The sequence below is a fragment of the Myxocyprinus asiaticus genome, chromosome 7, assembly GCF_019703515.2.
Source record: "Myxocyprinus asiaticus isolate MX2 ecotype Aquarium Trade chromosome 7, UBuf_Myxa_2, whole genome shotgun sequence".
Taxonomy (NCBI): domain Eukaryota; kingdom Metazoa; phylum Chordata; class Actinopteri; order Cypriniformes; family Catostomidae; genus Myxocyprinus; species Myxocyprinus asiaticus.
Genome location: NC_059350.1, coordinates 10,233,509 through 10,251,737, shown reverse-complemented (window position 1 = coordinate 10,251,737; position 18,229 = coordinate 10,233,509). Strand labels below are relative to the sequence as shown.

The window sequence follows — 18,229 nt, the reverse complement described above, 5'->3', positions numbered from 1 at the left end:
GTTGATGTTATCTCTATTTAGGGTTCTATTTTGTCTCTATTTGTCTAGTTCAGGGTTTCCCTGTTGATGAAGTCTTTTATTAAATTAAGTGAATGAAAAAGAAGAAATGGAGGAAAACATTTGTCATTCAGAACAGCGGTGCCACTTCACAATATAACTTTATTACAATTACATTTACAAGTATATGGCTTAGAACTCCTGTATGCGCAATAGTTACTACCATTTACACTTAAGGTGACTGTTTTTCCCAATTGTTTCTTTTTTTTTTTTAAACTAACAATGGGTGTTGGTCTGAACTGGCATGAAATGATTTGTGGAGTCCACAAAACATAAAAGCCTTAATGAAAAATGAACAATGTAATGGACTTGTGAGTGTATGTATCCAATTATTTTTTTACTGAACAAATGCATATTCATTGCTTTTTGTATTCTGTAGTCTATTAACTCCAAGTACCAATTTTTCATCCCCTTTCCTCTTCATCATCATCTTCTGTCCTCACATTTTTCTGTCTTCTGCACTTTAGGGTTTTCTAACCCCATACTTTTTATGTCTTGTTTGTTTGGAGTACTTAATGTCTTAGCGTTAAATAAAGGTTCGATATTTAACATGATTCCTTTTTTCTCTGTATGTTTCTTGATGTTTAAATTTCAAGGTAATTTGCACCAGTTCATCGTAATGCCCACTTTTCAAAAACACTATGATCACTTTGGACTAATGTGACCACTATAGTCACATTAAAAGTAGCCTGGCAGTCTTGTTAATTCATTGTGAATATTATACAAAGATTCAAATAACAAAGAAAATTCCAATGGTATATTAATTTGAATTTAATATTATGTAATGTTAAAAGACATGTTCATTTTAAAACAATGTAATATTTAATGTATGCACCACATCTGTGAAACCAGTTGTTACCATGTTTTTCAGGTTAACATGGCATTATAGTTCAGTTACTAATACTAATTAACAATTTGTAAACTTGCTCATATACACAACTAAACCCTCTAAGTAAATTTTGTAGAGAAAACAGGATGTTTCCAGCAGAAGGACAGTCTTCTATACCAGAATGTTCCTTCTGCTAATAATCCCCACCCCATCACCCCAACCCTTCCTTGTTTGACCCCGCCTTCCTCAACATCCCATTATCCAGAGGAAAAACAAGATCTGAACATATCAACCTTCTGGATCTCACCCTCTATCAAGGTGCTTTAAGTCCTCCACCTTTGTTATTCTTCATCTTTGTATTCTGATCCAACTACCTCTGGAGTAGACTTTGTACACATTCCACTTGGAGACTTGGTTGCACCTGCTGTAATCATCTTTTGATCATTTACAAAGTTTGAGCTGCAGTTATTTGAAAGGACCTGGCTTGATACTGACCTGGATTAATTGGACTTATTTAAATCCCAATGCTGGGTTGTCCTGCATCCCCAAAACTGGACAAGTCTTGCACAATGCACTTCTCTGCAGCACCAGTGTTTAAGATGCATGCACAACTCACCAAATTAATGTGCTGTACAATGCGGTGGCTTATTGTGTAAAGCATGCTTTGCTTTATATGCATGGGTCTGTTGGTGGGTCATGTTTTGTCAGTGTTTTTTATAGTACCTGTTTGCTTTCTTCTTCATTGTAATATGCATGGTGAGCGCTCACTTGTGCATGTGTTCAGCTAACTCTCACATTGAGGGGGGATTGTCTACCTCATCAGCTTTTTGATTCCTTCACAATAGTTGGTAGTTACTGCATATACAGGGTGTGGCTGTTTTTTTTTTTTTTTTTTTTTTTGAACAAATCTGCTTACTAAATGTATTTTAAGAAAATGTCACCCAGGTGTGAAATTAGACTTATGCCTGATTAGTTTTTATATTATTCATTGTCCTCTGTATTTGTTTTACCTTATCACAATCTCACAATTTTGTTTGTTTTCCACAATGCTTTTTTATCCCACCACAAATGTTGTGATTAGAAGGGAACCCTCAGGCTGGGAAAAGTCTCACGAGAGTTGTAACACTCATACACCATGTTTATATGGAGTCCCACAGAAACCCTACTCCTAAACCTTACCCCCACTCTTAAGTAACAGCAAATGTGACTCTTGTGAGACTTTCCCAGCCCAAGGATTCTCTTCTAGACACAACCTACCACAAACTGCAGCCTTTAACATATTGCTTTTTCACCTTTTACCTAACTTCCCTTTTTAACACATGCTTTGGACCTTTTGCCTCATTCACAGGAAGGAACTCACAATTTTCACAACACCCACAGGATTTGCCCTCCATCCAAATGACAATGTCGTCCAAACTTCGCCTCCGATCACGTGCTGCCCATGTGAGCCAACCACCACGGATTCCAACTGACCTTCCTCCAAGAATAAGTGCGGGGTCAAACATGCAGCTCCAATGTCTAAAGCAACACCAAAAACGGCTTCATGAGATCCAGCAACTGCAGGAGAAACCGAATCGAGAAAAAGAGTGTCAAGAAGCAAGGGAGGAGAAAGAATTGAGGAATGAGATGGAGGTCAAGGAGTTGGAGAAACAGATGAGGACTTCACTTGAGTTTCAACTTAAGCAGCAAGAGCAAGAACTTAAGCAGTGTCAGCAAATCATACAGTGGCAACAAGAACTTGAACAGCAGCAGCAAAAACAAAAGATTCCACCAGTCCTCCTCTCTCCCTCATCAGGCCTCTGTACAATTTATGAAACTGTGGAAACAATTGACACTGAAGATGAAGAAGAGGAAGATGGACAACAAGTGTTTAAGGAAAGAAAAAAGGCAGAGGACAAAAGTACCTTTAAGGTGTTTCGTGATGGAGATAAACCAAGATGTTCTAAAGAAAATAATGAAGATAATCTTCGTTCACAATGCACAACACCTTCCCCAGAGCCTACTAATCAGGATCTACAGCGAGAATATGGGGAGACGGACACTGCAGCAGACCAAACCAGTCCTCCACAATCTCCCTCTGGATCTCCTGAGATACCCCCACCTCTAGAGTTTGATTGGGGAAAGAAGGTGGATATAGTCCAGCAGCTGATCAATCAGACATTACTGCTTACAGGTGATGGTTGCTCGCCCCTTCTTCTGCTACCTGGAAGAGCAGGTGGGACACTCAGCCCCCTGGAAAGCAGCTTGTGGCCCAACCTGTTGCCTCCACTTACACCCCCTTCAGCGACCGTGACTTCTGTGAGCAGCTTCTCACCTGAGGCTCCAGGCAGCACTGCTCAGGGTGAGTGGACGGTTGTAGAGCTGGAGACGCATCATTAAGGAAGGTATGGTTGTTGGATCAATGTTGAATGAATGAAACAACATGCCAAAATATGAACTTCTGGATTTAAAAAAAACTTGAAGATCCATCAGTAAGCAAGCACATGTTTTGGTATTAAAGAATGGAGCATCCCCAAGGTAAACCTTATGAACAATATAGTCGTGGAATTGATTAGTTCTTCCATTTTAGTTCTTTGGTATTTAAGCAAGTGTTAGAAGTAAAAAATCACATTAACATGAAACCGACACAGCAGAATAGAGTACTTGACTGAAACCATCTTGCTTTTTCTTTGCTTGTTTTCATCCTGGCAGTTACTCTAGAGCAGTGAGGTTTCATTTTCTTTCATTTCCACAACCCCACCCATCCGAAAGTAATAGAACACTATATTATGTACTTTGACACACTGACATAGCCTCTCTGCCAAACTGATCAGCCATATCAGACCTGCCCTTGTGCCAAAAAGCAATTTCCTTGAGGTTTAATGGGGATGTCTGGCTAGCTTGGACTGCATACATGTGTCGCTTAGTCAACATGCAGGTTTTTCATTCAAGTCAAATAGGTAGTGTTTTCTGCATTGTAATTCAACACTTGTGAAGTTAAATAGGCCAACTCTGAATTTCATGGACATTATTTCAAGCTACTGTTTCAAACATTTACTTTTTAAAACTACTGAATGAAGGAAGGTCTGTTGAAGTAAATTTGGAATGATTGGACCGTAGTTCTTCTGATTTAAATTGAGTCTTATTGATGTGGGGGGGAAAGACCAATACTGGTCTAGTATTTTTTTCTCCCAATTTGGAATGCCCAATTCCCAATGCGCTCTAAGTCCTCGTGGTCGCATAGTGATTCGCCTCAGTCCGGGTGGCGGAGGACGAATCCCAGTTGCCTCCGCGTCTGAGACAGTCAACCCACGCATCTTATCACGTGGCTTGTCGAGCGCGTTGCCACAGAGACATAGTGCGTGTGGAGGCTTCATGCCATCCACCGCGGCAACCACGCTCAATTCGCCATGCGCCCCACCGAGAACAAACCACATTATAGCGACCACGAGGAGGTTACCCCACGTGACTCTACCCTCCCTAGCAACCGGGCCAATTTGGTTGCTTAAGAGACCTGGCTGGAGTCACTCAGCATGCCCTGGGATTCGAACTAGCGAACTCCAGGGTTGGTAGCCAGCGTATTTTACCACTGAGCAACCCAGGCCCCGGTCTAGTATTAATCTTAAAGAAAGAGGACGATTGGAAAAATGTGCCTATAAAGCTCTGGTCTTTGATGATTTTAAGCTTTTTAATTTAGTTTTGAACTGCTGTAATATTCCAGAAATAGCTGAGCTACACCTCAAACTCAGCATTTTTAGATTAATGTGTTATTGTGAAGTTTAATTATATTATGAGATGACTCAGGACAAACTCTGTAGATCATCTTTACTGTGAACCTTCGGACCACTGTGCCTCGCATAAATAAATTGTACTGTTCTTAAATTGCTCCTAATTTTACTGGAACAGAGACACTGCAGTAAACTCAAACAACATGGTGAATTTGATAAAAGTTTGAAGACAACAGAGACTTTCAGGGCATAACAAGCTTTGCATAGAATTCTTCAATGTAAAATGTACAAATGTAACTGTCTAGCTTGCAGATAGCTGCTGGTGAGGCATCACAGAATTTTATGACAGAAAACTGATCTAGCATCTGTGTCTGTCTGTATCACTCTAATGATTTATATATATTTGACAGGAAGGAGCAGATTCTGCAAGAGTACTCGTGAAATTAAATTATATCTCCTGGTTTTCTGTGCCTGAATTTATGAGTGCTGGAAGATCTTTTTGCTGAAAGTGCACATATACACTGTGATTGGTCTGAGAAGTCTTTACTCTGCCTGCTGTAGGGTTGGGAGTAGGGTGGGGTGTCTCATGTAGTATGAATGAAAAATTGTCTTTTTGAAGTATCTTACATTTGTACTGTCTCTCTGTTCTACTGGTCTGTGTACACAAGTCTTTTTATGGTGAAATGTATCTGAATTTATGGAAGATAAACAGCTACACAGACAATTGAATGCACAGGGCCAAGAGTGGGATATTTTCACTCAGACATAATGATTATAATCAAGTAAGTCTGATATTATGCAGAAATTGATGTTTTGGTGTCAGGTGGCACATATCTGATTGAATGGGTTGTTTTTATTTTAATTTTTTGTGCCTGTCCAGTTGAACACTAAAGCACAATTCATTTATCTGATTTTCACTTGGCCCCATTATCTTCCATGATGTGTTCTGTTTAGTCATACATGATGGTACAATGTATATTTTAAAGGGAAGATGTTTAAGGTAGAAGCCTGTTTACTGTATTGTTAGTTTAGAGATTAGTAAAATTTTTATTTGTCCTGTATTTGTGTACTGCTGATTTATCTAGTACTGTGAAGTAGTTGATTAGAGAATACATAAAGTACTTCTAAGACAACTGGAATTAGAAACCGTAAAGGTAGGAGCATATATTTATTTTAAGTAAATATATCAATGGAACCACTTTACATTTCAATCAGGGAAAACAAGGATTTCAGGTAGATTCTGACTGTTTCACTATATTTTGGCTGAAATACTGTTGTATAACTCGACATATCACCTTTTACAAGTATAATAATGTACAGGGGTAGCTACTGTATCTACGCAAACCAGCAGTAAAGTGAATGCACTGTAACTGCTTTCACTAGGCCAACTTACAAGACTCAAACAATAAAAAATGAAAACATCTGAAGAAAAAGACTAAAAATAAAGGCATACAGCAACATAATTGCTCTGCCCTATTAACACTTTTTTTTTTTTTTCTTCTTTTTTTTTTTTTGGTCCTGTGAAATTACTGCTTCTGTGTGGTACATTTTCAGCTTTGTGTATATTATTGTAATTTATTATTTTGAAATGAAGGATTATTTCTCAACTGTTTTAATGAGAAAAGTGGTATATGGACCAGGGCTGCTGGCAGGATTATTCTGTAATGAATTACTTGTCTGCAGTGTATTTTAATGTTTCCATCATGAAAAATAAAGTTGGTTGGAATTTAAATATAATCTTGGAGTCTTTTATATTTAATGGACCTTCCATTAGTAGTCTGACCCTCTTAACATAAAACAGAAATGACAGAACAGCCAGCACTAGAAAAAAGAACATCAAGCAGGAGAATAAGCAAAAACAACAACAAAAAAACATTCTGAAACACCCAAATGGTGCAAACTGTACAACCACAATCTAAAATTACAACTGTGCAGTTGTCACCCTTGATTAAATTTAATAAGAGAGCAACTTTATGAATTTAACTGACCAAACGGAATGGGCGAGGCAATTCCCAGCACAATCATATGTGCTATTTATTTTCTCAGACAACAGCACCCCCAGCAGGCAATTTGTGGTAGTGCAGGATGAGGGCTCTTTACTTCCTAGACACAACAGCTGCTTGTATTGACCACAAGGGACTGAACACAACACCCTTCAGCACATCCGCAGAGAATTAGTAGCTAGACTGACACTGTTTACTATAAGTTAAATATACACATTGCTTAAAAGTTGATCTCAAAATGATCTCTAATGAGACAGAGTACTTATCAAGGATAAGTTTGTTTCTGGTAGCTTGTTGAAAGCAAAGCAGACACTGTTCCTACACTGTTCAGCCCTTTTTCAGTAAGAGGATTGGGGTATTTTACTGGATATCAGGTTAGGTGGGAGGAGAAGTAACTGGGAGAATTTTAATGACCATTTTTTTCTAAACATTAATATGGGACTGAGCACAGTTAAAAGTCGATTACCAGTCAGTGATGTCCTCGGGGTCAGGATACATCTGGACCCACTGGCCAGTAGACCATATCCTCGTTACTCTTCTATCTCTCCCAGTTTCTGTCCTTTCTCCCTCGCTCTTCTCCATTCTTGTCTTCTGCTACGTCAGGGATATCCTCAAAGCACAGAAAGTAACTGTGGAGGTAACAAGGTGGATGTTGTAAAGATAATTTCCTGCTAAAATGCAGCTAAAGAGACACCCTATGCTTTGTAAAACACAGGAAAAATAAAAATTATAGTATGGCTTGATTCTTATAACTCAAAAAATCCTCAAATGGATAGTTAACCCAGAAATGATCCTTCTCTCATCATTTACTCACCCTCATGCCATCTCAAACTCGAATGACTTTCTTCTGCAGAATACAAACGAAGATATTTTTAAGGCTGAATGATGTGTTTTTGTCGATACAATGTACAGCAAGTCAATCGGGTCCAGAACTTTCAAACTCTAAATAGGACATTAAGGTAGCATTAAAGTAACCCGACTCTATTGGTTTAAAGGGATCATGTCATGAGGAATCAAATTTTACTTAGAAGAGGTCATTGTACTATAAAAACATACTGCCGTTTCATAACTGAAAACTTCCTCTCCAGTCCAAAAAGAGCATTTATTGTTTCCATCCTGCAAAAACAACTCCCATAGTGACGTAGAAACGGGGTGTTCATTTGAATAGCCCCACACCTCCACAACGTAATTAATCGTCGCAGTGAACTTGCTAAAATACTTCAACACTGAAAGTTGTTCTTTTGTTACTGTAGTTTGTTTTTAACCAATGAAAAGTTTAAGATGTCGAGTAAGGTCACCAGATGTTGTGTTCCTGGTTGTGGAATGAGTAGCTTAAATTTATTTAAGTTCCTGAATGCATCAATGTGGGATTACAAATTTGATCGGCACATTTCTCTAAGGATTATATTGAGAACTATTATGAGTCAGGCTTTCAAAGAAACTTAATTTAAAAGATGGAGCTGTGCCAACTATATCAACACAAGGATGAGTCAATATGCCAGTGAGCAACAAATGTAATACTACTGTTTCATCTTTCTGTGTTTGTTTGATATGTAAGGAATTGTATAGTCAGCCATTTTTGTCGCAGAATAAACCATGCACAGGACTCCAACACAGAGCAGATCATGCTTATTACATGGTTAATTACCAAAGAAATACATAATTGCTCACAAAATATTGATGCGAGATTAATTAATTTGATTAGGTAAGAAGAACATGTAGCACAGAGTGCAACGAAAGACAATTGTGTGGTATACCCTAGTATGGTTGCCAGCTGTCTCAACTGTCTCATATAAGCCAGGACGTCATGCATTTTGACTTAAATTAATGCATTGGGACACCTGTTGTCCCGTATTTAAGCAGCGAAACAGTCAAGGGGGATCTCCTACCTCGGCCGATTGAGAAAAACTCCAACACCTGACAAACATGTATATTGTTATATATCTTAAAGGTGAAGCACACAGAAACCATGCGTTTCAGGCAGAGGGCCAGAGACAGGGTGGAAAAAGGTAATTTAATACTATGTAATGACTGTTTTTGTGCAAAAGTCAACCATAAATCAACCTCAAGGAAAGTAATGTAAAAAAACAAACAAAAAAAAAAAAAACAATGCATGACATGACCCGTTTAATCCATGTCTTTTGAAGTGATACGATAACCTTGGGTGAGAAACAGACCAAAATTTAAGTCCTTATTTACTATAAATCTTGACATCCGGCCCGACTGGAACATGGTCCAGGCTTCAAGACAGTCATTGCTTGATGCTACATGAGATTATGGCAGATACTTAATCCTGATATCATTATACATTAGTAAAGCTGGTGTCTCACTAGCTGATTTTTGTTTTTAATGATTTTCAGGTGTTAGCTTCATTAACAATCACCAGCCAGGCAGAGGGAGTCGACACGCACATTAGCACCTCTCAGCAGGAGGTGTTCATCACTTCACCGTCGGGACTTCCTGCTGAGTTAATAGTAATAGCATGTAGCAATAATAAAAAAAAACATCTGTTTTGTTTGAAAAAATCATTGTCACTAAGATGGGGTCTTGTGTTCTCAAGTGACCAAGAGGTGACCTTTCTTTACATTTAGTCATTTAGCAGACACTTTTATCCAAAGCGACATCTACCTTCTTTTTTTTACTGAAGAACTGACAAGAGATCAAGTGGATCAGAACTTTTTTAGTGCACTCAGCTGCATATCATCACTGATTGAAATCCATAGTGATTCTGTCACAAAGCGGTTTTCCTACCTTTTTTTTCCTAAACTAAAATGACATCAGAAAACAGTCGTAACAGTCTGTTTTTATTGAACGAAATTTATTTTTACTCACTGAAAGCTGCATATGGACATAGGTGCCTCGATGGAATAAATACACAATCATGCACTTTTACAAGGTCTTCACGATTCACTCTTTTGAACAGCAGCAGAACAGACACAGGTAGGTTGGCTTCAGCAACTTTTTGTTGAACAGATAAAAACGTGGCTTCACTCTTTCAGTGTGTATGTGTGTGCAAGTGTGCAGTGATAGAGAGAGAGAGCTCTGTGACCGTGAGAACAGGTACTTTTCAATGCAGAAATAATGCAAAAGTAATGAAAGAAAAACTGGTGACAGATAAAAATAACCATGATGGACATTTTACAGTTCTGGTGCATTTTAAAATATACAGTGGTGGCCAAAGATATTGGTACCCTTGGTAAATATGAGCAAAGAAGCCTGTGACTTTATTGTTTATCCATTTGATCTTTCATTCAAAATATTCACAAAAATATATCCACTAATGGATATCAAACAATTGCAAACACAAGTTTTATCAAAAAACAAATATTTTTGCCAAATATATGTGTGGGACAATTATTGGCACCCTTTTATTCAATACTTTGTGCAGCCTCCCTTTGCCAAGATAAGAGTCTTCTCCTATAATGCATAATGATGTTGGAGAACACATGGCAAGGGATCTGAGAACTCTCCTCCATACAGAATCTCTCCAGATCCTTCAAATTCCGAGGTCCACATGGTTGACTCTCCTCTTCAGTTCACCCCACAGGTTTTCTATGGGTTTCAGGTCAGGAGACTGGGATGGCCATGGCAGAACCTTGATTTTGTGGTCAGTGAACAATTTTAGTGTTGATTTTGATGTGTGTTTTGGATCATTGTCCTGCTGGAAGATCCAACCATGGCCCATTTTAAGCTCTCTGGCAGAGGCAGTCAGGTTTTGATTTAGTATCTGGTGGTATATGATAGAGTCCATGATGCCATGTATCCAAACAAAATGTCCAGGACCTCTGGCAGAAAAACAGCTCCACAACATTAAAGATCCACCACCATATTTAACTGTGGGCATGGGGTACTTTTCCACATGGCTACCTCTCTGAGTGCGCCAAACCCATCTCTGGTGTTTGCTGCCAAAAAGCTCTATTTTTGTTTTTTTCTGACCATAGAACCCAGTCCCATTTGAGGTTCCAGTAGTGTCTGACAAACTGAAGATGCTTGAATTTGTTGTTGGATGAGAGCAGAGGCTTTTTTTCTTGAAACCCTCCCAAACAACTTGTGATGTAAGTGATGTCTGATTGTAGTTTTGGAGACTTTCTGACCCCAAGACCCAACTAATTTCCTTGGAGAATTTTTGGCCATTTGAACCATCCTCCTCACCATGCTTGGAGACAATGTAGACACGTGTCCTCTTCCATGTCGATTCTTAACCATAGAACAGCTAAGCAGGGTTGAGCCTGGTCAGTACCTGGATAGGAGACCTCCTGGGTAAAACTAAGGTTGCTGCTGGAAGAGGTATTAGGGAGGCCAGCAGGGGGTGCTCACTCTGTGGTCTGTGTGGGTCCTAATGCCCCAGCATAGTGATGGGGACACTATACTGTAAAAAGGCACCGTCCTTCGGATGAGACATTAAACCGAGGTCCTGACTCTCTGTGGTCATTAAAAATCCCAGGACCAGCCAAATTCCCCCCACTGGCCCTTATCAATCATGGCTTCCTAATAATCCCCATCCATTAATTGGAGTACTGGATCCGCCCCAAACTCACGCCACTGGTCGAGCCAATGTTGTTGTGTCAGGCTGGATGGGTCTCTCAAAACAAACACCAATTTTATCACACCAAAGAGACACAGTGTTTACAGTTTTCGAGGAAATCAACCTACGAATGGCTAACTTATATTTGTCCCTGCATATTAAGCTGGGATAGAATAAAGTATTTTAATATCAAAAAAGTTACACACTTCAGCTACAATTACTTTATAACAAGCCTAAAAAATGAATGTACTGTAATTTTATCCTTTTCATTATTGTTTTTTAGTGATGCACAAAACTGGCATTAGAGTGTTGTTCCAACCACCACTTAACTCTCGTGGTGTTAATAAACTGGTCATTAAGGTGTTAGGCTGCTGACAGATACAACGTATTTAAATCCCAGTTCAAGGCAAACAAGAAACGGATAGTTGCTGGGATCATATTCCTACACTGTCATTATTGTGTTCCTAACCATTTAACCCTAGGCTCCTACAGATAGTTAATTCATAAATGAAAGTTCTGTCATCATTTACTCACCCTAAAACCTGTTTGCTTTGTTTAATCCATGGAACACAAAAAGAGGTATTAGGCAGAATGTTAGCCTCAGTCACAATTTGCTTTTTTTGTTTGGAAAAAGTATGCAATTCTGTCTAACATCCCCTTTTGTGGTCCACAAAGGGAAAAAACTCATACAGGTTTGGAACAACATGAGGGTAAGTAAATAATGACAGAATTTAAATTTTTAAGTGAACTATCACTTTAATGTTCTATGTTCTAGTTACATGGATTGAAAAGTGTTTGTGATTAAATGGCAATTAATTAGCGCCAACTCCAATTAATTGCCATGGAAGGGGCTGACTGTACTGTATATACTTTAACTGAAATCAAGATGTGCATATCCCCTAAAAAATGGGTGAATTTCAGCCATCCCTCTTAATAGCTGTCTTTGTGATATCACTCACAACTCTGCACTGTCATATCTGTCTCCTCCTGCCTCTTGCTCCACATACCAGCGCATACACTTGTATAGCCTGGTACTGGCTGAGGCAAGAAAGGGACTGGGGCAACAGTACCGGAAGATTGACAGCATCATGTTGTCTATCTGACAATGTACAATACAGCAGTGTGAGATACTGTGGAAAGAGATATAAGGCGTGAAAATCTGCAGTAAAGGAAATAATTCTAAAAGAAATAATGGCAAGGTAAATCCCTGTGTATTTTATAACCAAAATTTCATGGATATGTGTTAGTTTCCACAACAAAACATATTGGCCTATACTACGTCTAGGAAATCAGGCCATTAAGAACCTTCCTTTTGTGCTAATATAAGATCAGTATCCTCTGACAAAATCCACAGCTTTATTTCTAAGTCTGCCTAAGTCTTCATTTATGGTTTAGTTTGTACCTGAGTGGATCAGTTTCCTCTATTGAGAGGATATTTAAGGAGGCATACATCAACACCAGCTAGTCCAGATGAGAGCACAATTGCTGAGAAAACTGCAAAAACTGATGGGGTACAAACACAGTGAACATGTCTGCAGATGTGGTGTTCACAGCCACCTGTGTTCCCTTACTAAATCCATGTTTCTGGTCTGTGTGTGTATAGTTACATTACTAGTCTGATTTATGTTGATTCCAGGTTCATCTAAAGAGTAGTGTCCAGAATAAAACAACTTCTCACCTGTGTCCGTATGTATGTGGGCAGAAGTGGGCACAAGGGGTGGGAGTTTCTGGCAGTCAACTCCAGGTAAGTGAAGTACGGCTGACAAGTTTGCAATAATGTGGGAACAATGCAGGCAAACCCATCATTCTGGAAGCAGTCACGGCTTCAACAACCATACAGACGAGCAGACACAATTATTTGTCAAAACTGTACAAAGTATTGTATAGTACAGACATTTTCAGTGACTTGAGTATCAAAATAAAATAAAAAAATAAAAAAATAAAAAAGACTCGCTTAGAAGACTTCTCCTGTTCTAATATAAAATACAATTCAAAAAATGATTTTCTTACAGTAAGCATTCTAATTATTTTTATATTTTAAGTATAATTACAAATATCCACTATATCCAATCACTGGCATGTTCATTGAATAAAGTAAAATTAAAAAGTCTTAAAGAAGTAACTTACCCAAAATGAAAATTTTGCAATAATTTACACACCCTTATGTTGTTCCAAACCCATATGACTTCCTTTCTACTGTGGAACACTAAAGGAGACTTATTCTTATTCTTATAATTTATGGGTGGCACGGGTGAGACATGTCTCTACCAGTGTTATTATAGTTAACAAAAACTAGAATTACTGGAAAGAAAAACAAAAACAAACTGAAACTAAACTAAAATACTTTTTCATAACTCCAAAACTAACTAAAATAAAAATCTAAATTGTCTCAAATTAATTTTAATTTTAGTTTTTGATATACTAGTATGAATATGGGCAAAGTGGGACACTTTTGGAAATTTTCCATTTCTTGACCTAACATTATACCTGTGAAGCAAGCTTAGGATGTCTTCTACTTTAGTTAAAAGCAAAAATGAAGAAATGCTTACCACTGGAAAGTGGAACCTTCCCAGTTGTCAGAATCTAGAAAATATTTACAAAGTATTTGGAATTAATATTTATATTTTCTTATACACTTTTACATCATAAATCATAATGACCCAAAAAATGAAAATTCTCTCATCCTGTACTCACCCTCATGCCATTCCAAATGTGTATGACTTACTTTCTTCTGTTGAACACAAACAAAGATATTAGAAGAAAATTTCAGCTCTGTAGGTCCATACAACACAAGTCAACAGGGTCCAAAGCTTTGAAGCTCCAAAAGGTACATAACGGTAGCATAAAGTAGTCCATAAGTGGTTTAATTAATGTCTTCTGAAGAAATCTAATCGGTTTTGGAACTGACCAAAATGTAACTCCTTTTTCACTGTACATCTTGCAATTGCAGTCTACAGGAACGATCATGATTTCAAGCTCGATTACACTTCCTAGTAGAGTTAGCTAAATGGTGCTAGAAAGTGTAATCGAGCTTGAAAATATGATCACCAAGGAGACTGCTGATGTCAAGATTTACAGTAAAAAAGGACTTGAATATTGATCTGTTTCTCACTCACACCTATCATATCGCTTCTAAAGACATGGATTTAACCACTGGAGTTGTATGGATTATTTTTATGCTGCCTTTATGTACTTTTTGGAGATTCAAATTTCTGGCCTCCATTCACTTGCATTGTATGGACCAACAGAGCTGAAATATTCTTCTAAAAATCTTAATTTGCATTCTGCAGAAGAAAGAAAGTCAGACACATCTGGGATGGCATGAGGGTAAGTAAATGATGAGAGAATTTTCATTTTTGGGCAATCTATCCCTTTCAATTGTTTACTTCCCAAAGATTAGTCTAGTAATGATTATAATGATTTGAGGAAATTTATATGGATATAATGGGGATCAAGTTTAAATGTCCTTTGTCAATTTACCCATATTCACCCTGTATTATAACATTTGCAACATTTACAATACAAATTAAACATGATAATACAACTAGATACAGGTAACACAAGACTGCCCTGAGAAATGTAATGATGTTAGACTTTTTAAATGATACCAGTAAACGTTCAGCTTTGGCAGCCATAAAAAATACTAAAACTAAAACTTAAATATAAATGAACTAAACTGAAACTGTGAAAACTAATGAAAACTAAAACTAATTTGGAATGACAAATTGAATATAAAATAGAAATAAAAACTACATTAAAAACAAAACTATAATAACACTGGTCCTCACCACTTTTTGCCTTTACCAATTTTGTCAACACAACTTTTTTGAAATAGCTTTCATCAGGTAAGTGTCTAATGCAGAAGCAACATCTCCAGCTCTTGAGCAGGTGTTTCCATTTTGTTTGTGTATGTTATAATAAGCGCTGAAGTTTGTTATTTTTTAATGTTATGATGAGTGCTTGCTGCGGCTGTTAACAGTGGCATTGTGTGACAGCAGGCAGCGATAATGTCTTGTGCAACCATACACAGCTCGCAGTCCTTTCCAGTTAAATTGCAACAAAAAAAAGCAAAAAAAGCAAATGCAAACAGATGTCTCCCTGCTCATAATATTCATCCACTGACATACAAATGCATTCTTTGTTTATTAAAATAAAAAGTATTATTAGGGCACATTAGAACCCGGAACTCGTTGTACTGGAGGCGAAAACTTTACCATGAGACCAATCAATCATTCTGGCTAAAATATACTGATCCATGTATTTATCCACTGACTAACTATATCCCAGTCAAGTTATCAAATTAATTACACTATGTGAAATATTTTTTGGAGCTCTTGAATTGGTCATCAATACCAACTGTTTATCAAAACAGTAAAAGATTACTTGAAATTATCTGCACACAACCTAATTAATATTCATGATTTTCGCCACTTCGTGACTTCACTTCCTTTAGCGCTCTCTAGTGCTCTACGCATGTGTCAAATACTAGGAAGTGTAATCGAGCTTGAAATCATGATCGTACCTAGAGACTGCAATTGCACGATGTGCAGTGAAAAAGGAGTTATATTTTGGTCTGTTCTTAGCCATAATCGATTGGATCACTTCAGAAGACATTGATTAAACTACCAGAGTCTTTTGGATTACTTTAATGCTGCCTTTATGTGCTTTTTGGAGCTTCAAAGGCCTGGTCACCATTCACTTGCATTTTATGGACCTACAGAGCTGAGATGTTTTTCTAAAAATCTTGTGTTCAGCAGAAGACACAAATCTTGTGTTCAGCATTTACATCCGGGATGGTGTGAGGGTGAGTAAATGATGAGAAATTTTTCATTTTTGGGTGAACTTTCCCTTTAACATTCTAAGCTAACATCTTTTGTGTTCCACCTAAGAAAGAAAGTCATACTTGATAAAATAATGACATCGTTTTCATGATTGGTTCAACCTTCCATTAAACTGACTGAAACATGTCACCGAAAAAAGGTCTAACCGCACCTCCACACTAGCTGTGCTTGAAACATCTGCCTTGTTCAGCAGGAAGTTAAGCTGCTTTTCAACGGGAGAGATTTTTTCATCCATCAGCGTCCGTTGCGCCTTCAATCAAGCAATACCTCTCATCGCCAAAAGAGGGCGCTATTGGATTGTCCTCTAAAGAAAGAAGAAAAAAGATAAATGTTTCTGATATGCATCATTGTGCCTATTTGAGAATTAATTATTCATTGTTTTCCTCCATTACACATAGTCTGTGTAGTCGTTTCAGCTTCTGTTAAAGACTGATTTGTTTCGTTCTCCTTGCAAAAAGACAACTCGGTGTCCTTTACGTTAGCCATCATGGTTTTAGTCAGCTAGCATAAAACCACGAAATAATGAATTCTGTGACTAAACAAAATATGCAATAACACGTCTACAAGTACTTAACGGCTGTCATCCTTGCCAATACAATCGATAGTAAAGCCTACCTGTCTATAAACAGATAATTAGCCTGGTCCTATCGACAGAACCACTCAAGAGACTAACATCACGAGGTTTTTTGAAGATGTGCCATCAGTGAAAAGAGTGCAATTGAGAAACTTTAACCACTTATAATGGCTGACTTTATCATGTTATATTCGTACATTATGTTGCACCTGTGACACACCTTATAAATAAACAGTAAAGTTAAGTGTGCCAAGTGTAGTATATATTTCTTTTGATATGCCACTACTAGCAATTGCCATGTTTATATTTCCTCGTCCGTTGTCAGGCCACTCGCCATGACCATATTTGTGTTTCCTTAGCCCATTCTGCCTACTCATCAACGTATTCAAGTTAAAATATATCATTTCGGTGTAAATTATTATCTTAAACTATACGCAAACCCAAAACTTACGACCTGCTTTCTTCTCATTTCAACGGATTTATTATTTTATTATTGAAAACCTCATGAATTGTGATGAAATGCCAACCAGCCCTGTTGGTTTCAGTCACACACACTGAGAGCAAGTATCACGTTTAAGACAATGAACTTTCTGTTCTCAGTACTTCTGGTACTGATTACAAATTACATTACTAAAATTGTAGCCAGTAATTGAATCTATTGGTTTACATTTTTAAAGTAATCTAATCTGATTGGTTTTTTATTACTTCTGACCTAACTCTTGTTTATTTGCTGTGACATGCATTTAATTAGGATAAAACCACTTTGACATAATGTTGCTTAAATGCATTAAAGAAAACTTAAAGGAATATCCCGGGTTCATTATAAGTTAAGCTCATTCGACAGCATTTGTGGCATAATTTTGATTACCACAAAAATTAATTTTGATTTACCCCTCCTTTTCTTAATAATAATAAGAAAGAAGCAAAAATCTGGGTTCCAGTGAGGCACTTACAACGGAAGTGAATGGGGCCAATCCGTTAATGTTAAAATACTCACTGTATACTCAAAAGTATAGCCACAAGATGTAACAATATGCGTGTTAACATGATTCTAGCGTGATAAAATCGTTAACTAACCTTTACAACGAACAGTTAAAGCCAAGTTTACAACTTTGTTGCCATGACAATGTAATGTCAACAAACCCTAAAGTCCTAAAATGACTGTAAAAATTATGATTTAAACAACTTTACAGCTCAAATAATACATGAGTTTAAACAGAAGAATTCATGTAAGTGCTTTTATAAAATTATAAGCTTCACATTTCTGCCTTTAAACCCTTAAAAAAATTGGCCCCATTCACTTCCATTGTTAATGCCTCACTGTAACCTCGATTTTTGCTTTTTTAAAGAAAGAGTCGAAATTATTTTTAGTGGTTTGTCTGTTTCTGATTGAAATGAAAAGGCACTTAAAATGTTCTTACTATACATAAGCAATTTTGGTATTCATATGTGGTAACATCAGACCAGTTATATTTGTGAATCAACATCACAACCCCTCAAAGGGATCAATAAATTATGAACAATTTACTGTCGTTGCCTAGTTAATATGTGATCATGTAATCCATAACAAAGTAACTGTAATATGATGCCAAGTATTTTAAAATGTTATTTAATCTAATTACAAGTATTTGATTTTTGTTATCTGATTCCATAATCCAAATGACATGTAATCCTTTACTACCCAGCACTGTGT

General features: G+C 37.4%; 1 protein-coding gene and 1 pseudogene across 1 annotated transcript in view; one reads left to right on the top strand and one right to left on the bottom strand.

The window, feature by feature from the left end:
- Window positions 1-6,311, top strand: part of LOC127443813 (nucleolar protein dao-5-like) — a 40,663-nt gene extending 34,352 nt beyond the window's left edge. Inside the window, exon 6 of the mRNA XM_051702750.1 lies at window positions 2,235-6,311. Within this exon, the coding sequence (XP_051558710.1) occupies window positions 2,235-3,265 (1,031 nt within the window). The 3' untranslated portion in view covers window positions 3,266-6,311. The remainder of the gene's footprint in view (window positions 1-2,234) is intronic.
- A 69-nt stretch (window positions 6,312-6,380) lies between these two features.
- Window positions 6,381-16,448, bottom strand: LOC127444288 (UPF0575 protein C19orf67 homolog; annotated as a pseudogene).
- Window positions 16,449-18,229: the final 1,781 nt, after the last annotated feature.